A 13,089-nucleotide genomic window follows, 5' to 3' on the forward strand; every position below is an offset into this window, starting at 1 on the left:
ATTCTAATGTTATCAGAAGATGTTTATTGAGCATGTATAGAAGGAGTCTCTAGACTCTTATACCATTGCTGTGGTATGAGAGGAATAAAACATTTCAGGACATGCTGCTATAGGAAAATATTCAACTTTGGGGTGGTAACAGTAACTCCACTTCACATGCAGTGTGTTAATCATGATATAGCCCTTATCAGTGGCAGTGTGTGACCACAACACTGCTGTTAGCTGGGTGGGGATTTTTCTTTGGGAGATTGTTTCTCAATCCAGCAGTGTGTGATTGTAAACCTATAAAAATGTCACACACTGAAACCTCTGTGCATTGTTTTGTAATACAGTACATGTTCAACATTGCGCTGTACCAGATAACAGAAAATTGTACTGGTTTTATTGTTGGTTAGCAAAATACCTGAATGGAGAAAGAGGAGGACTTTGATAAATTATTGGAAAGGTTTCCTTGGACCACATATTTTGGGAAATAAACTTGAAAATTTTCAGTCTAATAATGAATACAGGCTATTTTTTAAAACTTGAATCTGTTTTAGCGAAAAACAGCATCACAGACATATTTCAACAAAACACTTTATTCCTTGACCTGTCTTCAATCTTTCTTTATTTTACTTTTGCTGCAAGAGTCAAAGTTTTCATACACAGGCTCACAAACAGCTGACAAAACCTTAGATCTCAGCGAAACGAAGGAAACCGTGTAAAATCAGTGCAAGGTGAAGCTTCATAATTTGCTTCCATAAATAACAGCAGAAAGACCTGAAGCAGGGAAAAAAGTGTCTCGCTCTCGCTGAAGGATGTGAACAAGTGACTCTGGCTCTGGTGCGGAGTGGAAAGAGGGAGAAGAAGGAAGAGGTATATTGTGTTCATTTCGTTCAGCAGACTGTTATGGCTGTCCAAAGTGGTGGATGTATGAAATCTGATGGAAAGCTAAAGGGATGAAGTTATTAATAAGGAAATCAATACTCGGGTTCTTTAATATCACATAACTTAATATTTTTACTCTGGAGGATGGATGGATGATTTTGCTGAGTGACAGGTTTCCCTGAGTTAACAAGGGCAGAGCCTAGGTTAAATCCAACCAGCCATTTGCAAAAGCTTATTCACATGACATCATGTTTACATCATGTTACCTTAGATAGCTTGCTAGCTTAACTGAACTCGCTAAGCTATTTATAACCGTCATTTTTTCCACCACACCAATTGCTAGAGGGCATGTCTTGTCTTTAGTTTACTCACAGTTGCCATGGTTTCACTGGTAGCAGCAGGTTAATGGGATTTCTACTCAAGCTAGCTATAGAACAAATATAAAACCACCTATTTGACTACAAATCAGTTGTTTTTCTGAATAAAAATGTGGTGTAAAATGCTTGTATGTATTAGTGTTGTGTGTACTACTGTCTACTAGTGAAAGAATAAACCTAAAACATTTGACTTTTAATGATTCCTGACAGCTATTTTCCATTTTTGTAAAATGTGTAAAAGTTTGATGGACCGAAAACATTAAACAGGTAGCAGCAGAGCGAGACTCATGAGCTGTGAGTTGGAACAAATGTGGGGGGAAGAAAAAAGAAAAAGACAAAAAAAAAAAAAAAAAAAAAAACACATGGAAAATGTTTCACAGTTGTGGCGGAAAAAGAAACACATAACCCTCCTTACTCCTATTGGTAGGCGCCAAATTGCTTTACTTCTCATTTGCATAAAATAAAAGAACTTTGTTCAGCTTTGCCATGTCGCCTGTCCCGCCCATTTCACCTCCTTAACGGTTACTTTGATTTTAACTGGAAATCAGCAATTCTCATTCAAAATGAATGACTTCCGTTCGCTTAGGCATGTCATGTTGCCGCAAGTGTGAGTTCAGGGTTAGCACCGATTTGTGCCAAAGAAGTAAAATGAAAACTAAGAGGTGATCACATGACCAAGTTTGCTGTTTCCCTGATCAAATTTAACCTAGGTGTCCCTCGGTCCATAAGGGCGGAGCTTCACTCGGCAAAATCAGGACGTGTGAGGATGACTACGTCCATCAATCTGTATTAACTAATGCTAAAGAAAGTCTGGACTAAAATGAGGCGTCACATCTGAACAGTTTCCAAACTGACTAGCTTTCTCCATCTAGCTAACACTTTAAGCTGCGATTTGGCCCATTTTGGCTTTAGCTGCCTGAGAAGACGACTCACTGTTGCTTGGCAGAGATCTCACTAGCTTCAGACTGAGGCAGAGGGGAGTGAGGCAGTGTTGGACAGAAAGGAAGACCGTAAAAAAGCTGTCCCTGGACTGAGGAGGACAAGCAGGCAAACGCACACACAAAAACATGACAAGGAAAATGATGTTCCATTACCTTAAAAAAAAAAAAAAAGAGAGAGAGAGAGAAGAGAAGAGAAGAAACATGTCAGAGAGGGGGGAAAAAAAAAACAAACAAAAAAAAACAAATACACTCTTGGCTCCATGGTGGGACTGCAGGAGTCCCTCATATTGCAGGGATGAAGAGAGCTGGAGCGGGGTTAATGCTGCTTGACTCGTGGTGCCGTGACCCGGCGAAGAACACTGTACAAAATGCCAAAATGCTGCAAGCACAAAGCACAAGAAGATTAGTACAGCACTTTAGGTGTTCCAAACTACACTATCTGTTCAAACAATATCTCTTCATAAACATCATTTTCATTTTCATTTTCACACAGACATCGTGTTACCCATAATGCACTGCAAGAGAAATGCAGTTCATAATTGTACCATAAATCAAAACATAAATCAAAGTAAACCATTTTATTTTTATCCATAGTCTTATTCTCTGACAGTCTGTACATGTCTCTGGACACAAGCTTCAGAATCTTTAAAAGTTGCAATCTGATTGGTTCTCAATATTTCGGTGTATGTGCACATACACGCACCGGGCTCAAAAAAGGAAGAACTTAAGAGCTTTGAGAAAAGTCTTTCAGTCAACAGCTCAAACTTCTATCATGTAATTACTGTAAATCAAGTCTGATTGTTGATTAATTTTCTATAACAGCAGGTCTGACAGTAGTGCAGCTGCATGGGTTTATACATCATTAATGAGCTCATTCTAATACATTATCATTGCTATAGTAACAGGTAATTTACAGGGACATGAATGGTGGACGCTAAAAAGACCTTTATTAAACATTTATGGAAGGAGTCTCCAGTGTCAGCACTTTGTAACAGTCAGAGGTAAAGCTGTAACTATGTTTTCTGACACCTTTGGACAAAGGAGTTTATGCTTTGCCATTTCTCAGTAACATGACAAGCTGCATTTCTTTGTCTTATTAACTTAAAGAGAGAAAAAAGAGAGACTGGTGAGGGAGCAGTTTGTTTTATGGACATTCCACAACCTTAAATGTAACTATAAACGGATAAAAAAAAAAGTATATGATGATGTTTTATAAATTAAAAATTGTTGTTAAATTGCTGTGGTAAGAGGTAAGAGGAATAAAACACTTCAGGATATGACATTATAGGAAAATAATCAATTTCGTGTCAGGTCACACCACACCATCCAGTCACTGACGTGTTTTATTTTTTTTCCCCCTCACCTGGACAGCCAAGTACACGATGCCGAGATATGCAGCAATGCACAGCGCCAGCAGGAGGTCAAAGATGGCTGGTTTTACTCTGAAAGAATTTTGGAAAGAAGGTGGTGTGATGTTAATTACAACCATACATACACTTCAGTCAGAAGGCTGCCATCAAGGTAGACAATGTTTATTACTCCTGAGGTGAAAGCAGCATCACATGTATCCTCTGTGTATCTGACTAAACTGTCACTTTGAGGAGTACATTTACAATTTTATGTGAATTATCTGTCTTGTAACTAACACAAATCTCTGTTTTACAACTACAGAAGTACTACGGCAAATCATAAGCTAGCATAACCCTACACTCACACTAGCAAGCAACAAAGCAACAGACAAGCATTCATTTTCTATGCACCTTCCTGACATTTGAATTCTATGCATATTAGATATGATGCTGTAAAGAGACAAATCCAAACAATTGTCTTGAATGATTCCTCAGACCAATTCTATGGCGCGTGTGGGCCGAAGTTTCTTCAGTTCCCTGCACACAACTTTTGTTCCTACATGCAGTTAGTTCCCATTTACTGTCTAATGTGCAAAAATAGAAGAAAAACATATAACATCCTTTAACTCTCATTAAATGTGTATAGAGAGTGAGCTTGCTTTGCTAATCAAATCTGAGAATACAGTTTGTACAAAGCAGAGCACCTAACATAAATCAAACTGATTTCACACTGATTAGTGCGTTATTTAGTTACCTCACTGGCTTTAGAAGTGACATATACTGTATATTTTTACGTTATTAAATTAACATAATAAACAATATTTTATATATTAATAAATTTATTTATTTATGGATTACATGTTTCTCATCAGAACTTAAGGACATAAAACACTGGACAGGTCACACCCAAGAGACAAATTACGAGTGTCTTGTGTGAATGCAGAATACAACCTAGTTAGTTAGCTACCTAGCTATGTTATTCAACGGAAAGTGTTCTAGTTATGTTTAGCACCAGAAAAAATGGCTACCGCTAGAATATATTCATCAAGTATTAAAAAAAAAAAAAAAAAAAAAAAAAAAAAAAACAAATTTCACATGTATTGAGAGAAACTTTATGATGTATGATGACACTAAAAATCTCAAAACCTGATGCGTTTTTAGTTTAAATGCCATCGAGACCTTCTACAGATGTGTCTTTGGTGTTGGATATTCACCTGTATGCATTCATCGTCTGTTTCAGCTGATCGTAGAAGACAAACTCAGGATCCCTAGGTGACAATGTTTGAGAAAATAAAATGTAGAACATTTGTGTGAACCAATGAGAGTTATACACACACACAGACACACACACGACTGTGTGGCATCATGTCGAGCTGCTCATGTTAAAAGTACCTCTTGTCAGCTTTGACAAAATGCCTCTTGACGTCTTTGAGGTAGCGGCCGAGATAATACTCCAGGGTGCTGACCACGCTGCTGTCTTTATCCACCAGCTGGGCGGCTCGAGGCTGAGTGCTCAACCAGTCGACCAGAGAGAGCAGCTGATCCTCCTGCACCTGCTAATTACAGCATGTTGATGTGATGTGGTGAACCACAATGCATGTTTCCCAGCTGAATCACCAGTAAACGAATCTTCATCCGCCTACTGCATTAGTGTAAATACATAGCGGCTGCTGGGAAATGAAACCTAGCTCTCCAAATTACCATGGGCTATCACTGGAATTTCTTCAGGATAAACAAACCTCAGCTACAAAATCTGACATACAAAGAAAAACTTTAATCCACAAGTACAAAGACTTTGTAGAAAACTGGTATAAGAGCAAGGACTGATGGAAATAAGCAGTTCCAGATGGATGTTTTGTTCTTGTTGGTGTCTTGTCAAGATCATTACTTTGAGGTGGGTGGGGCTAGCAGCACTTGTTCTTGATGATTGTTTACACAGTGAGACATCTCACACACAAAAAAAAACAAAAAAATACTACGTCTGAAATCTTGGCATTCTTACAGACTCAGATCTTACCGAGTTTTATACCACACGACTGGAACCAACGCCCTGAAAATGTCAGATGTGCTCTAACTTGAACTATTTTTAAAACTGGGTTAAAACGTCTGTTTTTTTTGTGCCTTGCATTGAGCACGTGGCATCACTAATGATGCCACGTTTTCTTTTCCGATACTGAAACCTTCGAGTATGAGCTGATATCCATCTGATAATCACTTCTTTAAAAACTAGTAAGCCTTAAAATATTAAAAAATACAAAAAAAATTATACACAAGTACAAACATGACTTAATTTGTGTACCAGTTTATCTTTTCTGCCTCTCCTTAATTTCATCACAATAAGAATTTTTATTATTCTTCTTGTGATTGTCGACTAAATATAAAATAAGTAACTAGAACTAAACCTAGAGTAAAACCTAGAACCAGAAAGCTCTTCTGGCTGGTTCTTGCTTTTATTGCTGTGTGGTGAAACAACTACATCAAATTGCAAACCAGACTCTCTTTGCTAGAGGAGATAGGAGAGGAGCCATGAGTCATGCACTTACCATCTGCTCTGTGAAGATCTCCAGATCTCCATTAGTGCCCTGTGGGATTCACATGATGCTGTTAGTCCAGTGTTCACTTTACTTTACCTTCATCCACACAGTCTGATATAAATCGCCGATAAATACACTGACTTCAGCCTACTACGTTAATGTGCATTACAACACAGCTCTGTTGAATTCTGGATTCTGATTGGTCAGATGTTGATTACATTTCTAGAACAGCAGCTCTGACAGTAGTGCAGGTGCAAATCAAAGGTGGTTTATATTATTTTGCTCATTCTAGAATGACATTTCTATAGTAACAGCTCATTTACAGGGATGGTAGACGCTCCATATAAACAGATTTAAAAATCATTGATATGGTGAAGTTTTCTGTAAGGAAACGTTTATAATATTTATGGAAGGAGTCTCCAGTGTCAACACTTTGTAACAGTCAGAGGTAAAGCTGTAACTTTTCTGGCATCTTCTGTGTTTTATTCCTTACTTGATACTAGAGGTCTGGGATCTGATCAGAATACGCAAACAATACACAAAATACTCACCCAGACGTTGTTTATTTATAAAAAAAATTACTGCAGTGTGATTTATATTGTAGTTTGAACAATTAGACGTTATGTGGATTCCATGTATGCAGTGTACAGTATATTGTCATATACTGTCATCTTCTTTAAAGTATATTTTGAGACATCAAATAACCAGCCTTCAGTATTTCTAATGACACGTGAACTTCTCAGTCACATACCTGCTGTAATTTGTTAAGAAAATATAGTCAAGAAATCTTTAAACACTTTCCTCACCTTGTCAGTCAGGTTGTAAATGACTCGTGCTAGAGCCTCTGCGATCAGTTTAGTGTTTCTACTGAGCTTCTTCAGGTCCACATGAGTCCTAGACACACACAAACACCCCACATTAGCTCATTACACAGGGAAACAGATGGATCAACGGGATGACAGACAGACTTCACTGACCGCATGTCCATGATGGAGTTGCGCATGGAGCTGCGGTGACTCTCCAGGTGCGAGAGCGTGAAGGCAGGGAGGCGACGGATCCCGAAGCGCTCGTGCTCCCACGCCAGGGTGTCATCAGCCAGGTTGATCTTCTTATGCACCATGGAGAATTTCAGCTCCGGGTACTGCTGAGATACAACCTGACAAGAGAAAGCATAGACAGTGATCAGCTGTGATCTCAATGTAGAGGATGATAATTGGACATTGTTTTAGATTAAAATCAAATGTACACAATGTTCCCCTTGCATATGGTCTTTAGTTTTGCATAGAGATACGAGACTAATGTAGCTTGACTCTGCATGACACACTGTTAGTTATAAAAATGAACAAAAAGACATCACAGAGCTAAAAATAAGTGTCCCAACACTGTCAACACAAAATTCCTAGCAGGCAGAGACAACGAACAGAATTTCACCATAAAAATCATAGCATATGTCAGTGGACAAGACAGCTTTTTAAAAAATAAATAAATAAATAAATTTAAAAAAAAAAAAAAAAAAAAAAAATGTCCACCAAGCTTTTTTTTTTTTTTTTTTTTTTTTCTCTCAATGACCAAAAGAGACCACAGTTCTAGTATTCTATCAGTTCAGAAGGTTTGTGAAGGTGAAGGTAACCGCTCCCACAAGTGCGCCTCTTTTGTGTCCTTTTGCCCTCTACACGATGTTTACACCTTTCTGCGTTTTGAGTAGGAGCTCCAGAATTCAACACCAGAGCACGCTAGTATGAGTTACTCAAAATACACCAAACGAGCAGTCTTCTTATTCTTTTCAGTAAAACAAGAGATTAACATATGATTCTGGAATTACTGTGTGCAGTACACCTGAAATGGTAGAAATGTTTGTTTTCCTGTCTTTTTTTCCTAGCTATCAGTTCTGGCGATTAAATCATTTATCGCTTTTCAAGTCTAGTTCAATCTAAACTAAAAAGAACTTTCAATGATGAATCATCAATGTAACTGCCGTGTAACCCAATAACAGGCCTTGTTGGTATCTTAAAACAAATACACAACTCAATAAATAAATAAATAAATAAATAAATAAATAAATTTCTATAAGACTATATGACAATATTAACATATGAATAGAAGAGGACATGGCATCACATTATGCAAAAATGCAAATGACAAAGATGAAATTGCAGGTTAATTTATGTAGGATTTATTAATTTATTTATTTTAGCACTTCAGCTGTGTGTGTGTGTGTGTGTGTGTGTGTGTGTGTGTGTGCGCGCTTTACCGTTTGCAGTTCTCGGAGCAGTGCATGCTGAGGCGTGCCTTCTTTGGGAGGTTTAGACACATGCAGGTAAAGACTGTCCCCGTTCCCAAGTGTGTCCAAACACAAGACAAACGCCACGTTATCCTGCAGGAGACTGGACTCTAACAGAGATATTTTATAAAAAAAAAAAAAAAAAAAAAAAAAGGCACATTCCACAACATTAAACATAACTATAAACAGATAAGAAGTACTGTGTGTCATTCTTTAATAAATAAAAATATTACATAATCATTGCCAAATTGCTGTGGTATAAAAGCAATAAAAAATTTGTGCCATGCTGTTACACTCTGTCATTGACTATTTTCCTATAACAGAACGACACAGTGTTTTATTCCTTAAATGTAGTACATGTGTACTCACCTGTGTGGTCCAAATTATCCTCTAGCCACCGTTTAGTGCCCTGATAGTTAAACTTCCCTCCTCCAGACAGGAAAAACAGCAGGTTATACCTACAGGAACAAGAAAGCCTGCTTACACATGAGAATGTGAAGGAATATTTCAGATTGTCTTTCATTTCCTAAAGACATGACATTGATTGAGTGGATTTTTCTACCCAGCGTGAGTCCGTTTGTGAGAGTAGAGTCTGGAGAAGAGTCGCGCCAGCTCCAGGAGCACAGCCACGCCACTGCCGTTGGAGTCAGCACCGTACGCCAACCACTAACATCACACACACACACAGTCACACATAACGATCAGAAAAATAAGCATTATGTATATTACATACAGTACTGAGTGGAAAACTCCACCATGAAAACCATCAAATATGTTTAGACTGAAATATATGCAATGTGTTTAGGTACAAAAATTGGGCTTGCCCTTTTTTAATAAATCAAATGTGTCATTTAAAAATATCAACGAAATAAGAAAGTATTTAAATGGAAAGCTGACTGGGCTGCTGACAATCAGCATCTTGTTATTATGCAGTTTTAATTTCACAGTTAAACTCCACTGGTTATTGTCTTATTCAGTCTAAATCTGTTTTATGAAACAAGCAGCTCATTAATGTTGCCAAAGCATTTTTTTTAAAGTAATCTATCACATTACTGAGAATATCACCATAAGATAACAAAACATAACTCCTCACCGGAGCCACTCCAAAAGAGTCGTAGTGAGCCACAAGGACGATTGTGGGCAGATCTTCTCCTCCTGCTCCTGCTAACTTACCCTGAAAACCATGAACAACAGCAAGACAAGCATTGTAATGATGGCATATGATTATCCACCGATTACTGAACAGATAAACAAACCAGGCTGACCCCATATTAAGTTGAAAAATGATATTAGAGATATTAGTCCTACTAAAGGCTCTAGGATTGAGCAAGGCCTAATTTCACCACCAATATGGAAGATCAACCTTCTGGTCCCATATACAGCTAAAGAAGACAGCTCACCTCAAGGCTGGTGATGGCCCAATCACTCACAGCTTTACTCTGAGCTCCACTCGTGACCATCTGGAATCCGTTTGCAGTGGCGGAGTGCAGCAGCACTGGAGAAAATAAATAAATAAATAAAATGATTAAAATTCGTACCAGAAACAAAGACCAAACTGTGGAACTTCCGGCTTAGCGAGAGAGAGAGAGAGAGAGAGAGAGAGAGAGAGAGAGAGTGTGTGTGTGTGTGTGTGTAACTGAGAAAAATGCATGGAGGAAAAAGAAGACAATGAAGAAAAAAGAAAAGAAAAGAAAGACAAAGAAGAGGAAGAGAAAAAAAGAAGAAAAGGCATGAAAAAGGAGAAGAACAGGAAGATGAAGCAAAGGAAAGGGAAAATGAGGGAAAAAAAGAAGAGGGAGAAAAGCAGAGGAAGGCAAAGATGAGGAAGAAAAAGAAGAAGAAGAGGAAGACAAAGATGAGGAACAGATAGACAAAGAAGAGAAAGATAAAGAAGAGGAAGAGAAAAAAAGAAGAGAAGTGAAAGAGGAATAGAAAAAAGTGAAAGAAGAAGAGGCAAGGAGAAGAAGAAGAAGAGAAAGAAGAGGAAGGAGAAGAATTAGAACGAGTGCATTAATATAAACCTGTTATGTGCAGTTGCACTACTCTCAGAGCTGCTACAGAAAATTAATCAACACTTTCTGACCAATCAGAGTCTAGAATTTAACAGCGCTGCAAGCTGGATGACGTGACGTACCTTCGGCCGCGGAGGAGGAGCCCTGTGAGGCGGAGGAGACCTGCGTCTGGGTGTAAATCGACAGCAGCTCATCATCCTCCAGAGCAAAGTAAACGGGAACGATGGTCTCTGTGGCCATCAGCTCCGGCTCCAGCTCCATGAACTGCTACAGTAAAAACACACACACACACACACACACACACAACATAAATGTAAATGAGTAATGTTACTCGTTAAGTCTCTGAACACAGATGAGGTGGGGTGGATTCTGAGCTCTTACTTGCACAATGTCCTGGGGCATTGTGGACATGTTCTTGGGGAGGATGATGACGACAGCCCCAGCAGATTGCCGGAGAGCCTTCTGGTATTTCTCGTAGGAGAAATCAGCCAGTCGCATCATCACACAGCGACGGCTTAGCACCTCTGCCTCCACCGTACGGGCTTCAGTGTTCAAAATCGCATTCCTCGATCCTGCAAACACATGTCAGGCCAGTGAGAAAATCCCAACTAATAACAACTACTACATTATGATTACATAGTCACCTGCAAAATTATTGGCCCCCTTAACAAACACGCGCCAAAAAAAAAATTTCACAACGCTGCGTCTCTTCCTGCAAAGTCGAACCAGGTTAAAGACATTTCTAGAGTGTCTTGGACCTTCTTCAGAACATGCAGAACATTTTAAACTGCTTTTCACTTCAGACCACAGGGTTTCAACAGGGTTCAAATCCAGAGACACTGTGCCACAAACACCGCACCCATTTCAGACGCGTGTATGGAGTCTTTATCTTTTCAATGATCCTTTACGATCAAGGGTTAACCTTCTGGCAGAGGCAACCAGGTTTCCAGTTAAAATATTCTGGGACTTTGCTAAATTCATGATGCCATTAATCTTTCCTAAAGCCCCCATTTCTCCACATTTTTACCAAATACGCATAATGCTCTCAACAACCATCTGTTTTTGTGTGTTTATATGGAACATGTTAGAAAATGAGTGGAATATACAAAACATCTGATGTTTTGTAAACGGACTGCAATTTATTTACATGTATTTTAATGGTATTAATGGGTGTCAGTTAGTTCAATAATTTTCATAAACAAAAAGTTGAATATAATTATTTTTGTATGGTCAGTTGAAGGGTGCCAATATTTATGTATCGCACTGTACTGTATCTCTCTATGGTTGTATAGGACAGTGTATGTATTTAACGTTACAAGGACAACATTAGATCAATGCCTTTTCCGTTTTTTAGCCAGTTGTGGGCTTATTTTTAATATTTTAATTAAATATTGTCTCAATGCTAGTCAGCTACCAGCAGCTAACAGCTACTAGCTAGCATAGCTAGCATTTAAAATAACAAGCTGGCGGACTTGTGTGTAGTGTATTTGCGAGTGGACGACCCCCACACACAGTGACCAAACCTATCACACCTGCGTTCCTTATCATTTTTAAATAAAGTAAACTAAAATGAAAGTGTTAAGCAGTGCTAGGAGGAGGTGTGTACCGTAGTTCTGTCCCTGTAGGTCATACTGCTGCATGCGGTACACCGTGAATTCATGCGCCGCTTCAGCTGGGAGCGGAGACACCAGGATCAACACTGCCGGCAAAAACACGATAATCGTCAGCGGAAAGGACGATTTCAGCATGTTATCAAACACCTCACTCGCCTCCTCGAACATGATGGAAAAAATTCCTGAAACCCGCTTTAGGAGAAACCAGGAACAATGAATGAAATCTGTAACAAAGTGACAGCTCTGTGCTCCAGCGCTATACGGTCTGCCTGAAGGACCCGGGATTTTTATTCCGGCAATTTCTCCGGACACCTAAACTGCGCTCCAGTACTGTCTTCCAATAGTGTTTACACAACCTCGTGCTGTTACAGGAAAATAATCCCACAGTGGGGTGGTATGATGAAGCACAACTCTAAGTTTTTTCTTCTTCTTCTTATATCACAGGTATTTAACAACGATTCGTACTTTTAACCGTTTATAGTTACATTTAATGCTGTGGAACTTCCAAACAAGTTAGTTCCTGTTCTCACTTAAGTTATAGCAGCTATAAACAGTCGTCCCCTCACTGGCTTCTCTTTTTCTCTGTCTAAGACAAAAAGCTAACTAAGCTTGTCATGTTAGAACCCACAAAGCATAAACTCCTCTGTCCTGAAGATGACCGGAAAACTTAAAGTTACAGCTTCTGACTGTTACAAAGTGCTGACACTGGAGACTCCTTCCATAAATGTTCAATGAAAGTCACCATATCAACACTTACACACATATTTAAATTTGTTTATGTGAAGCATCTGCCCTGCAATGAGCTGTTACTACAGAAATGAGAACACATCAGAATGAGAGCATTAATATACCACTGTGATTTGCCTTGTAGCAGGAACTACTGTGTAACTACAGTTATAGACATTTAATCAACACCCATGCCATTCGACTACCTGCTGATAGGGGTGCAGTGAGAATTAGCCCTCACTTCATCTTTACCTAAATAGAGAGCAGTTTGTCCAGCTCTCTCAGCACCAGAATCACTACACACATCACAAATATTTCAGTATAAACATTTACTCTGTTTCAGGGTGAAGTTTCCTTTAAAATGGGGCCAGGAATCAACTAAGAGGAAA

At 38.8% G+C, this 13,089-nt stretch overlaps 1 protein-coding gene across 2 annotated transcripts; it reads right to left on the reverse strand.

The window, feature by feature from the left end:
• Positions 1-562: 562 nt before the first annotated feature.
• On the reverse strand, positions 563-12,249 carry ncln (nicalin). 2 transcript variants are annotated; one of them, XM_034308561.2, is made up of 15 exons: positions 11,968-12,249; positions 10,743-10,933; positions 10,484-10,628; positions 9,750-9,844; positions 9,443-9,523; positions 8,912-9,015; positions 8,719-8,807; positions 8,320-8,459; positions 7,046-7,224; positions 6,875-6,962; positions 6,078-6,116; positions 4,927-5,087; positions 4,749-4,802; positions 3,549-3,627; positions 563-2,564 (listed from the first exon to the last, which is right to left on the reverse strand). In XM_034308561.2, exons 1-15 carry the CDS (start codon positions 12,140-12,142, stop codon positions 2,502-2,504), a joined length of 1,683 nt encoding a protein of 560 aa, XP_034164452.1. In that variant the 5' UTR covers positions 12,143-12,249; the 3' UTR covers positions 563-2,501. The 2 variants fall into 2 exon arrangements, with proteins under 2 accessions (XP_034164452.1, XP_026786267.1); XM_026930466.3 differs by having other exon boundaries at positions 4,927-5,090.
• Positions 12,250-13,089: the final 840 nt, after the last annotated feature.

The sequence above is a fragment of the Pangasianodon hypophthalmus genome, chromosome 11 (assembly GCF_027358585.1).
Source record: "Pangasianodon hypophthalmus isolate fPanHyp1 chromosome 11, fPanHyp1.pri, whole genome shotgun sequence".
Taxonomy (NCBI): Eukaryota; Metazoa; Chordata; class Actinopteri; order Siluriformes; family Pangasiidae; genus Pangasianodon; species Pangasianodon hypophthalmus.